The sequence below is a fragment of the Muntiacus reevesi genome, chromosome 5 (genome assembly GCF_963930625.1).
Source record: "Muntiacus reevesi chromosome 5, mMunRee1.1, whole genome shotgun sequence".
NCBI classification, from domain to species: domain Eukaryota; kingdom Metazoa; phylum Chordata; class Mammalia; order Artiodactyla; family Cervidae; genus Muntiacus; species Muntiacus reevesi.
Window position 1 is genome coordinate 37,722,284 of NC_089253.1, and position 23,789 is coordinate 37,746,072.

General features: G+C 49.8%; 2 protein-coding genes and 1 non-coding gene across 3 annotated transcripts in view; 1 reads left to right on the top strand and 2 right to left on the bottom strand.

Annotated features, from left to right (window-relative positions):
• Positions 1-497: 497 nt before the first annotated feature.
• Positions 498-10,803, top strand: LOC136168812 (pepsin A). The gene is made up of 9 exons (XM_065936509.1): positions 498-553; positions 963-1,119; positions 3,566-3,683; positions 4,753-4,871; positions 5,612-5,811; positions 7,779-7,895; positions 9,228-9,372; positions 9,466-9,564; positions 10,654-10,803. The coding sequence occupies exons 1-9, from the start codon at positions 498-500 to the stop codon at positions 10,801-10,803; spliced, it is 1,161 nt and encodes a 386-aa protein (XP_065792581.1).
• Positions 10,804-12,473: 1,670 nt separating this feature from the next.
• On the bottom strand, positions 12,474-12,546 carry TRNAG-UCC (transfer RNA glycine (anticodon UCC)). Its single transcript has one exon. It is a non-coding gene; the product is annotated as a tRNA-Gly (tRNA).
• A 5,545-nt stretch (positions 12,547-18,091) lies between these two features.
• Positions 18,092-23,789, bottom strand: part of VWCE (von Willebrand factor C and EGF domains) — a 30,499-nt gene continuing 24,801 nt past the window's right edge. The window contains exon 20 of the mRNA XM_065936564.1: positions 18,092-18,799. Coding sequence (XP_065792636.1) covers positions 18,180-18,799 — 620 coding nt within the window. The 3' untranslated portion in view covers positions 18,092-18,179. The remainder of the gene's footprint in view (positions 18,800-23,789) is intronic.

Here is a 23,789-nt window from a genome sequence, read left to right on the forward strand (position 1 = left end):
TCCCACACCACCCACCTAAGGATGTGCTTGAGGACAGCAGCTCTGGGGACACGGCCCATCACCGCAAGGACAGCCGCTGTGTCCCACCATCTGTCCCACCAGGACCATCCGGGTACCTGGAGCTCCTCTGACATCTGTCCAACATTCAGTGCACTTTGGACCAAATTTGTTGAAATATTCCGCTTATCGAGTTTGGATGCCTTCTATTATTTAAGAAATAAGCCGCCACTTGGCCACTTGCTCTCTGTGGAGTCATTCCAACCCGAGGTCTGGGTAACCAATGGAAAGGTACTCAACTGGAAATTCCCCTGAACATGGCATAGGGCAGGGACAATCTTATCAGGAAACTTTCTGCTTGGGCTGTGAGTAAAGGGTGACGTTCGTGGCTGATAAGGCCATACCTGAGGACTTGGGCTGTATATAAGGAATGGCTCCTGCCTACTACTGTACACTTTCCTGTCTTCCCTTCTCCGGAGACTTGGGAGCTAGGAAGAACCATGAAGTGGCTGCTCCTGCTTACTTTGGTGGCGCTCTCTGAGTGCAGCGCCTTCAAGTGAGTCTGGGGGACGCTCTACACCAAGAGCTGTTTTCCTGGGGTTATTTCCTTTTGCTGTCCTTCCCTCTTCCTTCCCACAACTCCTCTCTCTGCATCCGTCCAGAGCCTCTTTTCTCTGCTCGTTGGGGGACGCAGCACAGCAGACATAATTAACAGCACAGACCCTCCAGGCCAGGCTGGGTAGGGTTCTCAGCACCAGCACTGGGCCGGATGACTTCCAGCAATCACTTCTCCTGTCTGCACTACTCTGCCCAAAGACGGGAGCATCTCCCCTCTTGACTTCCTTCTTGCACTCTCGGCCAAGCTTCCTTTTCCTTCCGGGTCTTCCACAGCACCCCATGAGCAGGTCCTTTGTCTAATCACCCTTCTTCCTCCAAACCAACTGTGTACAAATGCTTCACCACAGGATCCCACTCGTCAAAAAGAAGTCCTTGAGACGGAACCTGATGGAGAATGGCAAGCTGAAGGAATTCATGCAGACGCACAAATACAACTTGGCCAGCAAGTACTTCCGGGAGACCGCCACCTTGGTGTCTGACCAACCCCTTCAGAACTACCTGGATGTGAGTGTGTGGGCAGGCAGTGGGCCATCTCCAAGGACTCAGCCTAGAGGGCAGAGGGGGGATCCCAGGGTCTGGGAAGACGGGCCAGCGCTCTAAACCCTTAGGCAAGTGTAACCCAGTGATCTGCTCCCTGGATCTCAGAGACACAGGGAGAGTAGAAAAACACAGTCAGAGGTGTTGCTCTCAATTCACTTATTCATTCATTCATCCAGTGCTTACCTAGATGGAGCACCTCCTATGTTTCAGGCACAGTGCTGGGCCCAGAGGAGCAGCAGTGAACAAACTTCAGGGTTCCACAATTTAGTAGGAGAGACAGATGATAATCAGGGAGCCTCACAAAGCATGACAAGCACAACCAGGCCAGAGCCACCCAGTGAAGGTGACACGTTGACTGCATGACAGATGACAGGCAGGGACATCTCCCTGGGGCACTGAAGAGAGGGGGCTTCCGAGAGGACAGGAGTGTCCCCGAGAGTGGGAAGACGTGCACCTGGCCCTGTAGCAGCAGGGAGCAGAGTGCATTTGAGGAACGGAAGCCAGAGTCCATTTTCAAAGCGAGGCCCATGTCCATGGGGGTTGGTGGGTGGAGCCAGACCAGAGTGGGTGGGGGGGATAAGGATTGGCATCTTAATTGCCACCAGATCACCTTGACTCCGGGGCTGGGGGTTGGGATTGACAAGATCAGACTGGAGTTTCAGGAAGATCATTCTGATTCTTCCATTTCAGACCCAGTGGGCTTGCCCTTCGGTGGATACTATACATCCCCTGGGTGAAAGCCAAGGTCGTGAAGCAATCTTGTCTGTCATTAAGAGCTTGGCCTGTGACATTTGCCAGGCCTGGAGCAAGTCTAGGCTCTCACGCTTCCAAGTCATGGGACATTGGACAAGTCTGAGTGAGACTCAGCTTCCTTGTCTGTAAGACAGAACCATTACTATCCACAACCAGAGGGTTGTTTCAAGTAACTCAAGAAGTAATGTAGTGGGGGAGGGTTGATTTGGGGGAAGTTTCTTCATCTTGGGTTTTGTCAGGTTTTCTTGAGTGCTTAGAACAGGGCCTGGCCTTTGGTTAGAGCTTGGTAAAGGCTTGGTAAAGTTAGCCCATTTGTTCACTTTACAAATATTTATAAAACACCTATTCTCTATCAGTGACTATACCAGGAGCTGGGGAAACAACGGTGACTAAGCAAAGATCCTAGAGCTTATATTCTAGATGGAAAGACAAACAGGAGACAAATAAATAGGAATGTAAGATAATTCCAGGTAATCACAAGTGCCACAGAGAAAAAAGTCAATTAGAGTAAGGAGAAAAAGAATGGGGCAGGGGCAGATTTAGATAAAGTAGTCAGGGAGGGCCTCTTGATGAAGGTGATATCTGACTAGAGCGCTAAAGACTGGATGAGAAGGAGTCAGCCAAGGAAAGATCTAGAATAAACATTTTCCTAGCACAGTGAATACCAAGTGCAAAGGCCCTGGGATGGGATGAGCTGGTCATTGAAGAACCATGACAGCGAGGTTGGAGCAGAGCTAGCCAGGGAAAAACTGCTGCCACTAAGAATAAAATTCCTGAAGGCACTCTTTCTTTTTTTATTTATTTGGCTGCACCTGGTCTTAGTGGCGGCATGCAAACTCCTAGTTGTGGCATGAAGGCATCTAATTCCCTGACCAGGGATGGAACCCAGACCCCGTGCATTGGGAGCATGCATTCTTAGTCACTAGACTGCCAGGAAATTCCCATGAATACACTTTCTTAAACTCACTGCAGTCATCTAGACTTAGGAATAAGATATCTCAAGGGGTCTTCACCTCTAGGTGACTTGTTTACCTCCCCATCAACAATTTAAAGAAAAAATTCTTATGCATTTACCCTGCTGGGGCTTCCCAGGTGGCGCTAGTGGTACAGAATCTGCCTGCCAATGCAGGAAACACAAGAGACGGGTTCAATCCCTGGGTTGGGAAGATTCCCTGGAGTAGGAAATGGCAAGCCACTCCAGTATTCTTGCCTGGGAAATCCCAAGGACAGAGGAGCCTGGTGGGCTACAGTCCATCAGGCTGCAGGTGGTTAGACACAATGGAGCAACTAAGAACAGATTTACTCTGCTGGGTAAGTTGCCACCCTATCCAAGAGTGTGCATTCTCTAGCATAGCAAGACTAAGACATTCAAGGCAACAGGGGACAGAAGGCTGCTTGGTGGGTGTTCAGGAGGCTTAGAAGAGAATAGGCAGAGGTTGACAGGAGAGCAGTCGGGGAAGACTTCAATGAGGAAGGGAGATCTGGCTGGAATTTGAAGGATGGATGGATGCCCTGGATCAAGAGACAAAGGCAAGGAGGCCAGTGAAGGGGGAGGCAGGATGTGGCCGAGAGGACCCAGAGACAGTCCCCAGGGAGGCCAGGCTGGGGAGTTCCCAGTCGGTGAGCTATGTGTCCTGCGCACCCCTCTCCCCGGCAGACGGAGTACTTCGGCACCATCGGCATCGGCACCCCCGCTCAGGACTTCACCGTCATCTTTGACACCGGCTCCTCCAACCTGTGGGTGCCCTCCATCTACTGCTCCAGCGAGGCCTGCAGTGAGTGTGCCCCGCCCTCTCCAGGCCCCCAGCACTGAGTCACCTGGGAGCCCTGAATGCTCAGGGGCCTCACATAGGTCTGATTTCAATTCTGCTGAAGCCACTCAGGGATCTGCTCCAAAGGCATTCACTGAGCACCTTATATATTATGCGCCAGGCACTGGGCTTAGGTGCCCTGGGGGTAAAGGGGTGAATCACATGTGGTCCCATCCCTCAGGAAGTTCAGTCTAGTGGCAAAGAGAGTGTGCAGGTACACATCACCACGGGCAGCCGTGGGCCTGCTCCAGTCAGCATGAGCCTGGCAGGACCTTCCATCAGCAATGTTATTGTTCCGTCGCTCAGTCATGTCTGACCCCTTGCGACCCCACGAACTGCAGCACGCCAGGCTTCCCTGTCCTTTACCATCTCACCATCTCTCAAACTCATGTCCATCATGTCGATGATGCCATCCAGTCATCTCATCCTCTCTTTGCCCCCTTCTCCTCCTGCCTTCAATCTTTCCCAGCATCAGAGTCTTTTCCAGTGAGTCAGCTCTTTGCACCAGGTAGTCAAAGTATTAGAGCTTCAGCTTCAGCATCAGTCTCTCTAACGAATATTCAAGGTTGATCTCCTTTAGGATTGACTGGTTTGGTCTCCTTGCAGTCCAAGGGACTCTCAAGAGTATTCTCCAACACCACAGTTCGAAAACATCAAATCTTCAGTATTCAGTCTGCTAATGGTCCAACTTTCACATTTCTACATGACTACTGGAAAAACCATAGCTTTGAATATAGGAACCTTTGTCAGCAAAGGGATGTCTCTGCTTTTTAATATGCTGTCTAGGTTTGTCATAGCTTTCCTTCCAAGGAGCGAGTGTCTTTTCATTTCATAGCCGCAGTCTCCATTCACAATGAAATGATCCCAATTGGTCCAACCAGACAGGAATGGAACCTGGGAACACTAGGTTGCCAAAGTCTAAAGAAAAAAGTTAACTTTCTCTTCCAAAACCACACTCAAAACCAAGGCACCCCCAGCCCATGACTCTGGCTCAACTTTTGGAGTTTGATCATGTCTCTTCTTGCCCTCACAGCCAACCACAACCGCTTCAACCCTCAAGATTCCTCCACCTATGAGGCCACCAGCGAGACACTGTCCATCACCTATGGCACCGGCAGCATGACGGGCATCCTTGGATACGACACCGTCCAGGTGAGCACACTCTGGCTGGCCGCCTCCTCCTGCACAGCTTCCAACTTCAGGGACCTTGGAGGCCACAGCACAGACCTCTCCCCACCCCCTCCTCACCCTCTGAGGCAGAACCAGTTCATTCAATATGGGTCGTGGTATCACAAAAGCAACCTAACGGGGGCATGCAGAAAGTGGCAGAGATACCACAGATATTTTGGAGGGCTTGGTGGCGGTGGAGTGGGGAGCAGAAATAGTAAGGGAGGGGAATGCCAGAAGCCAGAAGCTAACGTCAGCACCACCCAAGTTGAATGCAATGAAGGGGTAGGAAAAAGGTAAGAAAAGGCTCAGTTCTCTTTTAGCACCTCCTCTTCTTCCTCCTCCCGAAGCCCACATCCCCCCTGAGTCACAAAAGCTCCACCACAAGACTTTCCAGGGCACAGCAGGGGTCCAGGGTTCTGATTTGCCTGGCGTCTGCTTTGCATCTGATCTTCAGAAACACACACACATGGTGACCATCTGTTCTGCAGCACATTCTCACACCAAGTCACAGACGGTGCCCATCTGGGGATCAGCCTCAGTTTTCTTTCCAACAGAATAACAAGAAATTCCAGGGCTAATCCCTCTCCCCTCCTTCCAGCCTGATGCCCTGGAAGCCAAGTCCTACATGAAATGAACCAGGGGAGGCTCTGAGCCCAGGGTGGGCACCCCACGGTACTCAGTCAGCACAAGCTAATGAGAAACGTCTTGGTTCCCCCGCGCAGGTCGGAGGCATCACCGACACCAACCAGATCTTTGGCCTGAGTGAGACAGAGCCCGGCTCCTTCCTGTACTACGCTCCCTTCGACGGCATCCTGGGTCTCGCCTACCCCAGCATCTCCTCCTCTGGGGCCACCCCTGTCTTTGACAACATATGGGACCAGGGTCTGGTTTCCCAAGACCTCTTCTCCGTCTACCTGAGCAGGTAAGTGAAGCAAGAAGATCATGGTCAACGGGTCTAGCAGGAGGCTGTCGAAGGCTGGATGGGCTGGAATCTTGGCAAGCAGAGGGATTGGCAGAGTCAGTATGTTAGACTTGAGAGGTATATCTTTGAAGAGAACGGTGCCAAATTCCTCTCTGATGAACAACCTTCATCGTCTTATTTTACTAGTCAGATTCTCTGTCGCTTTGTTTTATGCAAATCAAATATCATTAGCCATTTGCTCTCCAGAAGACCATCATTTAGAGTGAACCTACTTAAGGACTTCCCTCGTGGTCCAGTGATTAGGATTCTGCACTCCCAGGGTAGGGGCCTGGGGTTCAATCCTTGGTCAGGGAGCTAGATCTCACCGGCTGCAGCTAAGACTCAATGCAGCCAAGTTAAAAAAAAAAAAAATTTTTTTTAAGAGTGAATCCACTTAAAATTGGAGCCAAAAGTTCATAGCAATAAATGAAAAGAAGATTTGATTGGGATTTAGACCTTGAGAAGAGATACTTTTAAATGATGAAATCAAGTTTCTCTTATTAGTTAACAAAATTTAGGTTCCAGGTGTGGCTATGAGTTAATTCTAAGAATAAAGAATAACCAAGCCTTGGTTTTGGCTGAGTAGAGGTTTGTGCCAGAATATCTGATGTTGTGTCATCGACTTTCTCAAGACATTCAACCTTCCTCTGACACTCACATCCTTTTCTTTTGAAGTGATGTGTCGTCATTGATGGGTGTTTTCTTTTAAGATATTGACTGTTCTATAATCTCACTGGTACTGTCAGATGTTTACAAGGAAGGTGGGGTGAGGTTGGGTTAGGGGAGTGGAATCATCTGTCTGTGACTGGTCTGTCTGTGACCAGTTGCTTGCTGAATAATTTCTTAGTGTCATCTACATTTGCTTTCCTGTCTAAACTGAAACTGCAGAGATTTAGACAATGAATATTCCAATAATCAGGACTCCAACAATGTATAATAGGAGGGTCATTTTAGCCTTTTTTTCTCTTGGCCACTTAATATTCAAGTTTCAGCTCTCTTAAACACAATCTGTTTTTATGGGCAGTTAGGTAATTCACATAAGGCCAACTAGATTGAAGTTTAGCAATCCCAGCACTATTGACATTTTTGGACCAGATGATTCCTTGCTGTTGGGGACTGCTCTGGGATGTTTGGCAGCCTCCCTGGCCTCCACCTACTACAGGCCAGTGGCTTCCCCGACCCCAACCTAGTCATGGCAAAGAAAAACGCCTGAAGACATTGACAAACCATGAACTACATTATCAAGGCTTTAAGAGCAGACGCGGTCATTCATTTATTTCTCTTGAGGTCCCCACAGCAAAGGCAGTATGTGGTGGAAACCACACATACCTTGGAACCAAAAAGACCCAGGTTCTGTGACTTCCTGGCTGTGTGACCTTGGGCACATGGCACCACCTCTCTGAGCCTCAGTTACTTCAATGTAGAACAGAAATAATAGTGATCACGGCATGGGTCTTGGTGTCAGGATTATAAGAAACCCTGTGGACCACACACACTGCTCAGCTCCTGACCCTGGCAAGATCCCAATCAAGAGTAGCTCTTAGTTTATGGTTGTTGGGGAAAGGATAGGAGAAAGGGATAGTTAGGGAGTTTGGGATGGATATGTACAGAGTGCTATATTTAAAATGGGTAACCAACAAGGACCTCCTGTAGAGCACATGGAACTCTGATCAGTGTTATGTGGCAGCCTGGATGGGAGGGGAGTTTGGCGGAGAATGGATACATACATATGTATAGCTGAGTCCCTTCCATCACATCTGAATACATCTGATACATCTGAAACTATCATAACATTGTTAATCAGTTATACTCCAATACAAAATAAAAAGTTTTTTTTTTAAGTAGCTCTTAGAATGCACACAGTTCATATGTTCAGTTGGAATTGTGAATGTATGAATGAATTCCTGATTTCCCTCCACTCTCCATAGCAACGAAGAGAGCGGCAGCGTGGTGATATTTGGTGACATCGATTCTTCTTACTACTCGGGAAGTCTGAACTGGGTGCCTGTTTCTGTTGAGGGCTATTGGCAGATCACTGTGGACAGGTGAGGTCATCATGGATGGGCTATATCCTGGCATGGGCCCCAGACCCCATTTCTTCACACACTCATAATTAACTAAGAATTCCAGGACCCTCCTGGAACAGCCAGCACAGGGAAATGTGCTCCGTTGGCTGAGTCAGAGAGACCCGGAGAAGGGCACACTCCTGGAGGATAAGCAGTGTCTGGGACCCCCCCTCCCAACCCAGAGACTCAGCAAAGATGAGACAGCCAATTCCCTTCTGAGCAAAGAGACAGGACAGTCTACTAGAATCTCTGGGGAGGGGAGGGGGTCCCCTGTCCATACATCTTGGCTTTTGGGGGCTTGTTACTTTTGGTCTAAGGTCAGGGCAAGATGGTGGTGAAGTTGTTTCAAAACATTTCCTCCCATGGGCTTTCCTGGTGGCTCAGACGGCAAAGAATCTACCTTCAGTGCGGGAGACACAGGTTCAGTCCCAGCATCAGGAAGATCCCCTGAAGAAGGGAATGGCAACCCACTCCAGTATTCTTGCCTAGAGAATATCATGGACAGAGGAGTCTGGCAGGTTACAGTCCATGGGGTCGCAGAGAGTCAGACAGACTGAGCGACTAACACACACACACATTTCCTCCCACTTTCCTCTTCAAAGACTGCCTGCAGGCAGCCTTAACCCCCAGCTGTTCTGCCCTCAGTTGGCCTGCTTGGGTGACCCATAGCCCAGGTTTGCCCTGGAGTGAGCAGATTCCTGGGATGCCAGCCTTTCAGTAGTTAAACTAAGACAGTCCCAGGGAAACTGGGGCACACTGATCTCCCTATGTCTGCCCCAGCCATGCCAAAACCCCATCAGTTCCTTGAATCCCTGCCTTTGCTCCTCTTAGGTGAATGGGGCAGTCAGGGCTGGACTCACCTGGCCATCTCTCCATCATCATTCCCCACCTTCTGTCACCTCTTCCTCTAGCTCTTCCTCTCCCTAGCAACCTTTGGGTGTCCACTTCCCTAAGAAGCCTTCCCTGGCTCGGTCCACACCAGCACCCTCACCCTGGTTTGGGTTCTGTTCCTCTACTCATCCTGCTCCTCCTCAATCATAATTTATCTTTCCAGCTAGAGTAGAAGCTCCCTGCGGCCAGAAACTGTGCACCCGTCTTGTCTGGCTTTGCACGTCCTGTGCCTAACGCAGAGCAGGCGCTCAGTAATTCCTGGTAGAATACATGAATTCAGAGAATGAGTGTGTGAACAAGAGAAGCTGAAATTTTATGCATTGGCCAATGGATGGGGAAGGAACCAGCGTCACCTGGTTCCTCCTTGAGAGATGTACCCCCTAGGGGCTCAGGGAACCCTGACTTGCCTCTTATCCTCAGCATCACCATGAATGGAGAGTCCATCGCTTGCAGCGACGGCTGCCAGGCCATTGTTGACACCGGTACCTCTCTGTTGGCCGGCCCAACCACTGCCATTTCCAATATTCAGAGCTACATTGGAGCCAGCGAGGATTCCTCTGGCGAAGTAAGTCCAGCCCTGATTGCCCTGTTCTAGACCCAAGCGATGACTCTGCCATGCACGTGCAATGAAAGCCCTGCTAATCCTTGCTCCTTCCAGGTGGTGATCAGCTGCTCTTCCATCGACAGCCTGCCCGACGTTGTCTTCACCATCAATGGTGTCCAGTACCCTGTGCCCCCCAGTGCCTACATCCTGCAGGTAAGGGGGCTCTGGGCCTTCCACTAGATGTGCCCACCCAGAATGTGGCCACAGACTGCCCCTCGGCACAAGGGCAAGGGTACTTCCACAAGCTGGAGCTGCCATCTGCTCTGGACAGCCTCTGGAGAAAAGGGATACATCACAGATAAATGTGCGAATGAGAATTGAGAGGCAGCACCCCCAGGGAGGAAAAGCATGGCAAAGGTTGGTGGTGTGATAGGAGGATTTCTAGTTGGGCCCCGGAGTCCAAGCTCTGAGTCTCAAGGATTAGCCCCAGGATCCTGAGCAAGGTACTAGCCCCTGGATCCTTCCTTCATCTAAAACTGAGAGCTTTCCCCACAACCAGGATGCAGTTATCATAATGATGGGAGATTGCCCACATCAAAGCTACAACGTGTTGGGCAAATGGAAACCACACCACCCATAGGGTCAAAGCTTATAATGCTCCTACGGTCTCTACCAACTAGTAAATCTTTAATCAGATGCACCCAGGAAAACCCTGCCTTCTAGTACAAAGCTGGATGGGAAACTAGTTTTGCCCAGTGGGTAGATGTCATTCACAAGAACTAACTAGGCCCCTCCCCCAGCGATGCTGATTAATTAGGAGGGGGTGGAGCCTAAGCCATGGTGGGGGATGGGGTGTAGAGGGCTTGAAGTTCCAGAGGGGATTGTAATATGCAGCCAAAGTCAGAAAGTCAGTGACTTAGTGAATGAAAAGGACTAGCAGCTGATCCAGTTTGCCACTGGTGGGGATCAGAATAATGAGAAAAGGCTGTGTCACCAGTGCTTCCAGAATCCTTCCCGGCAGCTGAGTTCTCCCTAAACCCCTTAGCTCCGATGCTGACGTCAGGGTGTGTACATCTGCCAGAAACACTGGATAATGTCTGGTAATCCCTGGAAACCCTGAGAGCAGTGAGTCGCTTACAGAGGCAGACCCCAGGCCAGGAAGAGCCAAGTCCCCAGGCACGAGCCAGGAAGCTCCTCCTTGCACGTGGCTGGCAGCGCACCATGGTCCTGGATACTCAGGCCCCAGTGCCTGTCCCCAAAGGGTCTGCGTCCCAGCTCGGGTTTTATTCTCCTTTCCTCCAGAGCGACGGGGTCTGCTCCAGTGGGTTCGAGGGCATGGACCTCTCCACCTCCTCCGGGGACCTCTGGATCCTGGGTGATGTCTTCATCCGCCAGTACTACACCGTCTTCGATAGGGCCAACAACCAGATCGGCCTGGCTCCCGTGGCCTGAGCCCACATGGTTCCAGCCACTTCCAGGAAAATCCCTCCCTGATTCTGCCCCTGATCTTTGATGTAGATAATTCTCCTGGTTGTTCCTTCTCTGGGATCCTGGAGGTGGAATCTTGGCCCTGTTCCCTGTCACATCAATAATACAGAATAAATCATAACCTCCTGGAAAATGCCTTGTGTGGTTGCTTCTGTTTGTCGGAGTTCCACTTTACATCACTGGGGTAGGAACACCGGAGCAGGGGGACAGAATTGACCACTTTCATCTGGACAGCACCAAACAGTGGCAGCACATGCTTTGTAACAGAGCAAGGAAGATGAACGGGCCTCTGCTGGACCAGCTGGGAGCGTCATATAAAGACCTGGGGACCAGACATGCCAGGGCTGTTGCAGATTCACAGAATCGCACATGCGTGCTCAGTTGCTTCAGTCATATCCAACTCTTTGCGACGCTATGGACTGTAGCCCACCAGGCTCCTCTGTCCATGGGGATTCTCTAGGCAAGAATACTGGAGTGGGTTGCCATGCCCTCCTCCAGGGGATCTTCCTGACCCAGGGATTGAAGTTCTCATAGAATAGAGCACCTGAATTCTCACATACATACATATATATATATATATATATATATATATATATAGAGTGAGTGAGTGAGTGAGTGATTGATTTGGTTGTGCTGGGTCTTAGTTTCAGCACTCAGGATCTTTAGCTGTGGCTTGCAATTGAACTCTCAGTTGCGGCATGTGAAGTTAGTTGCAGCATGTGGGATCTAGTTCCCCAACCAGGGATGGAACCCAGACACCACAACTTTCGATGTACCACAACTATTGAGCCTGTGCTCTGGAGCTCGGGAGCTGCAACTAACGAGCTCAAGTGTCACAACTACTGAAGCCCGTGCATCCTAGAGCTCATGCTCCACAATAAGAGAAGCCACCTCAACGAGAAGCCCACACACCACAACTAGAGAGCAGTCCCTGCTCGCCACAACTAGAGAAAAGCCTGTGCAGCAATGAAGACCCAGCACAGCCAATAATAAACAAATAAAATCATTTTTTCAAAGTGCCAAAATAAGTATGGGATGGGCTAGATTCTAGGTCCTTCTTCAAGGCTCACAGGGAACAGACCCCAATCAAAGGCTCTGAGAACTCCTGCCGCAAAGTGATCTGTTTCACTTGGACTCAGACCAGCTTGATCCCAGTTCCCCTCTTGCTGGTGAATCTATCTCAGTCTCTGCTTGCACTCGTTCGAAAAATTCCCACGGCGCCTGCTTCTGCTGTGCTGAAGACTGTCTGCTGGAGACACCGGCCTGAGGGCTGGAGCCGGCCTCCCTGCTGAGGGGGACTGACTTTGGGCTGCTCAGAACAAAATGGCTTTGGGCGCTCTTGTCATATCATTCCCCAATTTGTAATTTATCACATAAATGCAAGATATTGGAATCAACGAAGGGGTGGGGTGAATTCTCCCAGTCAATGCCCCAGGTCTCTCCAGTGTCACTTATACCCTTTCTAGCCTATTTTCCAGAGCTGCAAAATCTTCTCTTTCTTCTTTAAATTTTATGCAAGTCTTTCATGAAACCTATTCTTTTTTTTCCCCTTTCACAGTGCCGGGTCTTAGTTATAGCACCAGGATCTTCAATCTTTGTTGCAGGGTCTTTCAGCTGAGGCATGTGGGATCTAGTTCCCTGACTAGGGATCGAACCCAGACTCCCTGCCTTGGAAGGGCAGAGTCTTAGCCACTGGACCACCAGGGATGTCCCAATCTTTTTAAAATATAAATTCGATCACATTCCTCCCTTGCTTCAACCCTTTCATCAATGCTCTGCAATTTTGCATTTGGAATAAGACAATAAATCTCTGCCGTGGTCTCCAAGCCATGCACGTTCTGGTACCCATGGACTTTCTGTCTCACTTTGATCCCTCATACCCTTAGCTCCCACCACCCTGGCCTTTGCCCACTGTCTACACAAGTTCTCCCCACTTCAGGCCTTTATGCATACACACTGTGCCCTCCTAGCTTCCTGTGGTTATCAGGCTTACACATCATTTCCTGGCAAAGCCCTCCCTGGCCACCCTCTCACGGGGTGGCCCTCCTTTACTTCATGGCACTGGGCACAGCTGGTAATGATGTCTTGGTAGGAGCACTTGTTTCAAATCCACCAAGGCAGAGCCTGTGATCAAATATTTAATTCTTGAAGCACCAGCAGCAAGAGCAGGGCCGGGCACACAGGACGTGCTCAATAAATATTTATTGACTGAGTGATGAATTTGAGATGTTTTAGAAGGAAATAACTCGGATAAGATGAGAGTGTGGATCCGATTTGAGAGAGGCTATGGTTGAGACCACAGGTGGGTCCACTCCCACTGACAGTCTGTCCTAGTCATATTTGGTCCCGGGACAAACAGGTGTATTCTCAGGTTTCTGGAGATGAATTTCACCATGTCCTGGCTCTTCACTGTGTTTGTGTTTCTGCTATTTCCTGAGCTCCTCCCATACCCCAGGCAGTATTCTAGGCTCCAGGGATACAGCCAGGTCTCCCCAGACCCTTCCTGTTCTCCTGTTCCTGGCCCCAACCTCCCCGCTTCTTCCGCTGCCTTCTCCCTACTCAGCCCAGCAGCTGCAGTTCAGCCACTCCCTCTTAGCCCCTCTTCCGCTCCCTCACCCTGGGACTCCTGGATCCAGACAGTCTAAAAAGGCTCCCCATTAGATCATCCATACTAGAAAACCCTGAGCTAACTTGTCTGATCTGACACTTCCCTCCACGAGATAAGATGGATTCACATTCTGTTTCTATGGTCTCAGGCCTCTTTCCCATCCATCTTTCCCCACTTCCTGAGGGCCTTGGGGGTCTAAGCTCAGCTCAATCCTTCCTTTCCACTCATACTCGTCCAGGAGCGTTTTGATGGTTTTTTTTTTTTTGGCCACACCATGCATCTTGTGGGATCTTAGGTCCCAACATGGGTTCGATCAAACCCAGGCCCATGGCAGTGAGAGTGCCAAGTCCTAACCACTGGACCTCCAGAGAATTCCCCAGAAGTGTTATTTTCATCTCATAGGTCTCTGCTCTGATCTGGGGAACCTGGGCCCTCCCAGACTCGGATACCTGTACACCAGTGGTGGGAGTATCATTGGTACAACCCCTAAGGACTGCCATTTGGCACTATCCATCAAAATCAGACAGGCGTTTACCTTTTGGCCCAACAAGTTCACTTCTGGGAATTCATCTTAAAGATAGACTTGCACACGTGCAAAATGATGTAAGGCCAGGGTTATTCTCTGTAGCATCTTTTGTAAGAGCAAGATTTGAACCGACCCAAAGTCCACCCCCAGGAAATGGTTAAATGGCTTCTGCTGTGAGCTGCTGTGCAGCTGTCAAAAGCAAAGGAATGAAGGTACGAGCTAGGGATGGGAAGGAGAGATCTCAAGAAGAGATTGTTAGGTGAGAAAGACACACATGCTGAACAGCCGGTGATAACGGAGCCTAGACTATTCTATCTTTGGATTATAAAGAGAATAAGATTTGCTTGCACATATTTAAACAGAGAAATGGTGCCTAAGAACCAGAAACCACAAAAGGGGTGGCAAGGGAGGGGATGTCTAGGTGGATGTGGTGAGGGAAGATGCCTCACTATTCTCCAGGCAAGAATATTGGATTGGGTTGCCATGCCCTCCTCCAGGGGATCTTCCCGACCCAGGGATCCAACCCAGGTCTCCCACATTGCAAGCAGATTCTTTACCATCTGAGCCACCAAGGAAGCCCCGCATACAATTTTTCAGATCTTTATTTCTAATGATGTGGGTCACTACACATAGAAAATAAGTTAATGAAAGCTACTTTTAGACCTCAGAGAGTTTGCCCCAATTCAAAACCGACCGTGGCTTATCCTCAAGCCTGTTTATCTAATAAACTCCAAAAGCAAGTCTCTTGAACCACGTCTGATCATTTGGCCCTTCGGGAATCCCCTGGATTCCAGTAAAACTGACCTGGGGGAACAGGCTCCAGCCCACCCTCCCTGTCCTCTACTTCTTCTCAGAACATGACAGGTGGACTCCTAGGAGAGAGAGTGCAGGACGAACTCACCCAAGAACAAGCACTCCCCACCCCCACTTGCTGGACTGCAGGCTGCTGAGAACTCAGACAGTTCATCTGTTGGCGAAAAGCACTCTGTGCCAGGGACTTCTCTGGTGGTCAAGTGGTTAGGACTCTGCACTTGCACTGTCATGGACCAGTTTAATCTTTGCTCAGGAGGCTAAGATCCCACAAGCCAAGCAGTGTGACAAAAAAAAAAAAAAAAAAAAAGCACAGATCTGCACTCTATGCCTATCTGGGACATTTTTGAAGGTGGTTTTGCTGCTGCCAGCCAGCCCTGGGCAAGGGGCATCATATTGGGCTTGTTGCTAGCAGAGCATGCTCTTACCACGTCCCCCCAGGGCCTCCCCACGTGTTTCACTTGGCACTGCCTGCCCACAAGGGGTGGGGAGAGCACAAGCCTCCCCACCCCGGGGGTCCTGAGAAGGGACTGTGGTGACCACAGTGTGGGCGGTAAGAGCCCTGGCCCAGCTGCGGGATGGGGGTGGAGTGCTCTGCCGACAGCTCCTGCACTTCCTCCTTCCCTTCCCCCAGCCAGGCCTTCTTGGGCCCGGAGCGAGCCGACAGGAGGCAGGCATGGTCCTTGGGTGGGGACAGCTGGGCTCAATGGGGAGCAGGCAGCCCATGAGCAAGAGAGGGACAAGAGCGACATCCTCAGGGCTTTGGGGGACAATTCTGAAGCGTGTGCTACACAACCTCCCAGCGGGTCCACAGAAAGACAGGATGCCACTGGTCCACAGCAGTGACCCACTCTTTAACAAAAGCTGACTGGCTGTCTTCCCTTCTCTCCCTCCTCCTCATCCCCACCATGCTCCCTGCGATCACCTCCAGGGCGGTGACTTTCACCCAATCTCTCTCTCCGGTTCTTCTCTCACAGAGCTCAAACTAAGACAAGCGGGGTCACAGCATCCTCGCATAAACTGCAGCCATCAACTGCCTCTCTGCAACTCCAATGGAAGAAGCCAGCAAAATGCCACGCAAAGGAAACAAGCCCAGACTGGGAGTCAGAAGCCTGGGCCCTCCTCCCAGCTCAGCCTTCCTAATCTGTGCAACCTTAGGACATTCTCCTGACCTCTCTGGGCCTCTGTGCTCTCAGCTGTAAGTAGGGGATGGGGGAGTCTCAAATAAGTATGTTTTTATACTTAGACCAACTTGGAGGAAGTGTTCACAGCTGTCCTCCCACTCCCCCACCCCTCAGCCCTTTTTTTTTTTAATGTTCAAAATGAATGCCATTTATTATACTTGAGTGTTCTGGACAGGGAAGACTAGTACTAAAACTTGAATCGCATCCTTTGTTGAATACAGGGATAATGATGAGAAAATCAGCACTGACTTTGAGCCTCTACCATGTTGAAAGCTGGTGTGTTTGAGGAGGGGCAGCCAGTGTTCTACACTCTTCATCCTGAAATTAGATCCCAGGCAGCATTGTGAAGCTCAGCAGACTGCACAAGGTCACCATCACAAAGCACAGAGACATATGGAGTCTGTGTCACATCCAACCATCTCAACTCCAGGAGGAAGGACTGTCATAATCCCATTATACAGATGAGAGAACTAAGACCTCAGGTCCCATGGCTAGTCAGAGTGTAGGGCTTAAACCTGGGTTTCATGGTACCCCAGAGTTCATTCTACCACACATTTTGGGTCTTACTGCACTTGATGGTCTCTAAGTCCTTCGCATCTCTAAAGTCTTTGGTCTTCAGGCTTCTCATTCCAAATTCATTATTCCTGCCACCCTGCTTGGATTAGGACCCCTCCTTACACTAACATGAGGGCTTCCCTGGTGGCTCAGATGGTAAAGAATCTACCTGCAATACAGGAGACACAGGTTCAATTCCAGGGTAGGGAAGACCCCCTGGAGTAGGAAATTACTACCTTTTCCAGTATTCTCGCCTGGGAACTCCCATAGACAGAGGAGCCTGGTAGGCTACAGTCCATGGGGTCACAAAAGAGTTGGACACGACATAGTGACTAAACAACAACTCCACCGACATCTGGGCTGGATGCCCCCAGATGGCCTTTGCAGTCAATAACCACCCACTGGGGATCCTCCTCCCGGGATACAAGGTGAACACCAGGGCAGAGAAGACCCAAGGGGAGGGCGGCCTGGGCCAGTACAAGTGGGGTCCGTGCACTGGGGGCTGCGGTGACTATGCAGCCTTCTTGGGTTTCAGGGGTAGCAAGTTGGTGACTTGGTGACACCATAGTTCTCTGGCTTCCACCCCCATCTCACTTCTCCCCATCAATGACAGCACCGTCCTCTTTCTAACTGTCATAGAAACTGGGCTGCACCACCCAGATGCCCCCTTCAGGATGGACACATTTACTCCCCCAGTCAGAAAGAAGGTTGTTGGGTGGCAGCTCTGGGCCACCAGCCCTCACAGGGAACTGCCCTGGCTGACGCCCCTTTCTGGAAGTGGCCCAGATAGAATTACTGGTCAACATGAAAGCATGAAGCCCTGTCCCCTTGCTCCAACTCAGGATGACTCTGAGGGCCATCTCAGCCTCAGAGCTCCACAGAGGGTTGGCTGAGACCTTGGCACTGCCCAGCCCCACCCCTTCGGCCTCCTGCTTCCCTCCCTCACGCCCAGAGATGTTAAAGTTGAGCACAGGCCCTAAGACTCCATCTGCCTCCTACTCCATCTCAGAGGTTCCCTCCCAAGGAAGCCATCCTGCAAAGCCCTCTCCATCTGTCTTTCCCCCTCCTCACTTTAGAAGTGCCCCAGAATCAAAGGCCACCAGGTGCTCACTTAAGACCCCTCCCAATCCAGCCCCAGGCCTACACAGGCTTTCCTTCCAAGCTGGGGGTTGAGGTGGGCGCTAGTTCATCCCCCATGGGCTTGGCAGTAATGAGGCAGTGACTTCTCACTTTCCAAAGGCGAGAAGTGAATGAGCAGGGCAGCTTGTGGGAGACCAGACAGATTTTAATCAGGAAACCCCATGTGAGGACATGTGGCGCCTGGTAGCACAATCCCAGTGGAATCCCAGGCCCTTTGGACTCTCCTCCTCCTGCAGAGCAAGGACTCAGCTGCCCAACCTTTCTCAAGAGACAGGCAGGCCGTGGTCCAGGCAGGAGGCTGACCATGGAGAACACATTGCTGGATTCCACAACACATCCCAAATGCTTCCTGGGAGCAAGGCTACATCAGGCCCTGAGCATTTTCCAGCACTGCCAGGAGTCCTGCAGGATCAGCAGCCTCGTTGGTCCCCAGAGCGGCCCTGCAAGCTCCCAGGGCCGCCGGCAGAGTCTTCTCTGTCCCTCATGTCCCAGGCATGACCCTGAAGCAGAGGCCTGCTTACACCGTGGACTCCTCCTCCTGTGAGGTCCCCAGGGTAGGCTGCCGGGGGCCGGGGCTGGCCATGGCCGCGAGGGCTGCAGAGAGTCTGGAGGTGGCTGGAGAGGACCTGCGAGGCCTGAGGACAGTGACGGGGGCCTCTGAGGCGCCGGGGTCTGTCGTGGAAAGGGCTGAGGCTCCACGTGGGACGGCAGCAGGCAGAGAAGGCCGTCTGGACACTGAGGGGGCCCCAGAGGCGGAGGACGGGAGCGCTGGAGTCAAAGGAGATGATCCGGGAGCCCTGGGAGAGGCTGGAGGTAGAGAGGAGGCTCCTGGAGGGGTCGGAGGCCCCGATGAGGGCTGAGGAGGCTGGGAGGCCCCAGACACCCCTGGCCTCGAAGACGGTGAGGGTGAGGCCTGGGCTCCCGAGGGGCTCACAGGTAAAGTCTGGGTGTTAGACAGGGTCGTTCTCAGGAGGAGCTGGAGGAGCTGAAGCGCTGGCCTCTGAGGGGGCACCGCTGGGGGCCCTGGGCAGGAGCTGCAGTTGACGGGGGCCTCGGGGTCTCCGCGGGGGCTCCGGGCTGCTTTGCTGAGCTCCACGTCTCCACGAGGGGAGAGTGTCTGGCTCTCCTCCAGGGACTCTAGAGAGAGGGGCGGGGGCGAGAAGATGCACAGTGGTTCTCCCTGAGGCAGGTCCGGCATGAGCTGCCCCGGGACGATGCCCCGGATGTGTCCTCTGAGGGTCCTCGCACAGCTGGGGGCCCGGGAGAAGGGGGACTTACCAGCTCCTGCCTCCAGGAAGGGAAGGCCCAAGAGGAACCATGGACAGAGGCAGTGCACCAAAGGCACTGGCTGTGTGACCTTGTGTAAGGCTCTTAACTCTCTGAGCCTCTATTTCCTCATCTGTAAAATGGGCTTCATAATAACCACTGCTCCTGTGATGACCACAGAACCCATGCAGTGAGGACTGAATGAAATGGAGCCCGAGAAGGCTCGCCTAAACTCGGTTGTAATCTATGGGCTTCAGGTGACAAATGTGTGTCAGAGTGGGTTCATCAGTTGTAGTAAGGGCACCATCTGGTGGGGGATGTTGACCATGATGTGGGGGAAGGGTGCGCTATGCCTGGGGGAGGGCAGGACGTAGGTACATGGGAAGCTCTCTGTAACCTTCTGCCTGATTTTGTTCTGAATCTAAAACTGCTCTTTAAAAAAAAAAAAAAGTCTACTGGAAAATAATCATTTTTTAAGTAGCAACCTGGAGTCCAGAGCATCATAAGGACTTAAACCATGGTGGAAGGAAAAAAAAACTACTGGAAAAAGGTATGATCAAGGGAGGAGACAGAGGCTGGCAAACACATTAAAAATTGGGATGATTAAATTTTAAAAATCATCAAGAGAAAACTTTTAAAACTTGTGAATCACCATGTTATACACCTGAAATTTATATAATATTGTACATCAACTATGAATTGAAGTGTTGGTCACTCAGTCATGTCCAACTCTTTGCAACCTCATAGACTACAGCCACCAGGCTCCTCTGTCCATGGGATTCTCCAGGCAAGAATATGGTAGTGAGTAGCCATTCCCTTCTCCAGGGGATCTCCCTGACCCAGGGATCGAATCCAGGTCTCCTGCATTGCAGGCAGATTCTTTACCATCTGAGCCACCAGGGAAGCCAGAATCAACTATACTTCTATTAAAGATATACATACATATATACATATATATATAAACCATCAGAAGGAAAATCACTCAACTCTACCAAAAACCACTGAGTTGTGTACTTTGAGTGTGTTACTTGTATGGTGTGTGTATTATATCTCAAGTAAGCTATGTATTTCTTTTAAATTATCCAAAGGAAACAATTCACCTTGTATTTCAGTAAAAAGCAGTTTCTCCTTAAAAATACATCTCATCAGGAAGAGGTGACTGCAGCTGAGGCAGGTGAAGGAGAAGGAGGTGGGTGGGCTCTGTATCTCGCCTCTTGGGGCCTGATTCCCCATCAGGGGGCAACAGAGCAGAATGGGACTGAACAGGGAATGAGGAATCAGAGACCTGGCCCTGAGTCTGAGGACACCATCACCTAGAGCATGGCCTTAAAGACAAAAACTTGGGAATTCCCTGGCAATCCAGTGATTAGGACTTGGCAACTTTGCTGCTGGGGGCCCAGGTTTGATCCCTGGTTGGGGAACTAAGATCCTACAGGCCGGGTAAAGAAAGAAAGTAAAGTAAAGAAAGTGAAGTCGCTCAGTCGTGTCTGGCTCTTTGCAACCCCATGAACTGTAGCCTGCCAGGCTCCTCCATTCATGGGATTTTCCAAGCAAGAATACTGGAGTGGGTTGCCATTTCCTTCTCCAGGGGATCTTCCCAACACAGGGATGGAACCCAGGTCTCCTGCACTGCACGCAGACTCCTTACTGTCTGAGCTACCAGGAAAATCCTGGTGACATGGCCAAAAATAAATAAATAAATAATAAATAATTTTTTTAAAAAAAAGACAGAAACTTAACTTCTCTGAGTCTCCACCTCCCTATCTACAAAATGGAGATAAGAGCACCCATGCATGAACTTTGCTGACAAAGGTCCGTATAGTCAAAGCTATGGTTTTTCCAGAAGTCATGGATGGATGTCAGAGCTGGATCATAAACAAGGCTGAGCACCAGAGAACTGAACTGTGGTGCTGGAGAAAACTCTTGAGAGTCCCTTGGACAGCAAGGCAACCAAATCAGTTAATCCTAAAGGAAATCAACCCTGAATATTCATTGGAAGGACTGATGCTGAATACTCCAATACTTTGGCCACCTGATGCAAAGAGCAAACACAGGAAAAGACCCTGATGCTGGGAAAGACAGAAGGGAGGAGGAGGACAAGGGGATGACAGAGGATGAGATGGTTGGATGGCATCACTGACTCGATGGACATGAGTTTGAGCAAACTCTGGGAGATAGTGAAGGACAGGGAAGCCTGGTGTGCAAAGAGTCAGACACGATAGTGACTGAACAACAAAATGCATGAACATTCTTGGGGCGTTTAAATGAAACGATACACATAAAATGCTCCATACACTGCCTGGCACTTTAGCTAATGATTAGTCTCTAGAAATTGGGGGAATAATAGCCATCAGCTTGCAGAGGGGTTTGTGCTGGTTAAAGTCGAATCTACAATCATTCAACAGTTCCCAACTTAATGACTGTATGGGATCAGAATGTTTCCAATCCCTGACAGCAGCTGCTCATCTACAGATCTGAAGAGCTGCTCTAAATACAGAATGTCCTCTTCAAAAGGTCAAAGGAGTTAAAGAGTTCTTTTATACAAGAGGAAATTCAGGCCACAAATCTGTGGAAAAATTTACTGTACTCTTAGAAGTTTAAAAAAGTGCAAAATAGCCACATGTAAGGTACTCTACGGACATGCTAAACTGGAAAAATTAAATTCAAAACACACAGTGTAGAGTTGGTGGGTAAATAGGGAACCAGTTACATCCATCTCTGTAAGCGTCCTCTTTCTCCAGGACCCAATCTGGCAACATGCTGTCATGCCGTGGGAATCACCAAACCACTCCTGACACCCTGTGACACACTCCACCTATTAACCACGGGGTCTGAAGACAACTCACACATTTGGGAAAAAGTAGTGTCTGGTCAAAGATGTTTCACAGTAGGTCCATTATGGGTAGAAAAAGAAGAAGAAGAAGACCACCTAAATGTCAGCCAAAACCACAAGGGGTAAGCAAACCATAACATTCGGGAACTTTTTAAACGGCCAACTGCGGGCTACATGAATTCTTAGAAACTGTGTGGTGGCTCCTAGTGGTAAAGAACTCGTCTGTCAATGCAGGAGACATAAGAGATGTGAGTTCAATCCCTGGATTGAGAGGAGGACAATCCTCTGAAGGAAGGCATGGCAACCCACTTCAGTATTCTTTCCTGGAGAATCCCGTGGACAGAGGAGCCTGGCAGGCTACAGTTCATAGTGTCAAAAAGAAGCAACTTAGCATGCACACAGGCATGTTACAGTAGGATGTCCATATCTCATTTATACTTCTGCAAAAAGATCTACATGGATGAACACTCATGACATAGAGATCATAATAATGTCCAGGAGTTAATGCAGCAGATTAGCTAAAAGCATTGACTCTGGGCTCAAATCCCAGCCCTACTGCCAATCAGCTGTGTAACCCTGAACACCTCACTCATCTCTCTGTGCCTCAGTCTCCTCATCTGGAAAATGGGGATGCTAAGAGTGCCTATGGGCCTTCCCAGGTGGCTAGTGGTAAAGACCCCATCTACCAATGTCAGAGATGAAAGAGACACAGATTCGATCTTCGGGTTGGGAAGAAGCCCTGGAGGAGGGCATGGCAACTCACCCAGTATTCTTACCTGGAGAATCCCCCGGACAGAGGAGCCTGGCAGGCTACAATCCATAGGGTTGCAAAGAGTCGGACACAACTGAAGCGACTTAGCACACACAAGAGAACCTATCACAAAGACTTGCTGTGAACGGGGGATGGAATAACACATATGAAAACAGACCGATGGCCAGCAGGTACCTGACAAGATGATCAACATAACTAATCATTGGGGAAATGCAAATCAAAACCACAATGAGATGCCACCTCACACCTGTTAGAATGGCTACTGTCACAAAGACAAGAGATAAGAAGCACTGGTGAGGATGTGGAGAAAAGGGAACCCTCATGCACTGTTGGTGGGAATGTAAACTGGTGTACACAAACTGGTATAGCCATTGCGTTAAACAGTGTGGAGGTTTCTCAAAAAACTAACACTAGAACTACCATACGATCCAGCAATCCCACACCCAGGTATGCGTGCGTGCTCAGTCTTGTCTGACTCTTTGCAACCCCGTGGACTGCAGCCCACCAGGCTCCTCTGTCCATAGGGATTTTCCAGGCAAGAATACTGGAATGGGTTGCCATGCCCTCCTCCAGGGGATCTTCCCAACCCAGGGATCGAACCCAGATCTCCTGCATTGCAAGTGCATTCTTTACCTGCTAAGCTACCAGTGAAACCTATGCCCAGATATACATCCAAAGAAAATGAAAACACTAATTCAAAAAGATATATGCCCCTCCAGATTCGTTGCAGTATTATTTCAATAGCCAAGACATGGGAACAACCTAAGTATCCATCAATAGATAAAGATAAAGATAGATCAGTATGCGGTGGGTGCATATATATATATCAGTTCAGTTCAGTCGTTCAGTTGTGTCCAACTCTGCAACCCCATGAAATGCAGCACACCAGGCTTCCCTGTCCTTCACCATCTCCTGAGTTTGCTGAAACTCATGTCCATCAAGTCGGTGATGTCATCCAACCATCTCATTCTCTGTCATCCCCTTCTCCTCCTGCCTTCAGTCTTTCCCAGCATCAGGGTCTATACATATATTTATATATATATATATACTTATATTAATATATATATAAAGTGGAATATTACTCAACAGAAAAGAATGAAATCTTATTATCTGCAACGATGTGGGTGGATCTAGAAAGTATTATGCTAAATGAATATATCAGAGAAAGATAAATATCATATAATTTCCCTTATATATGGAATCATTTTTAAAAAGCTGAGCTCACTGATATAGAGGACAGACCGGTAGTTGACAGA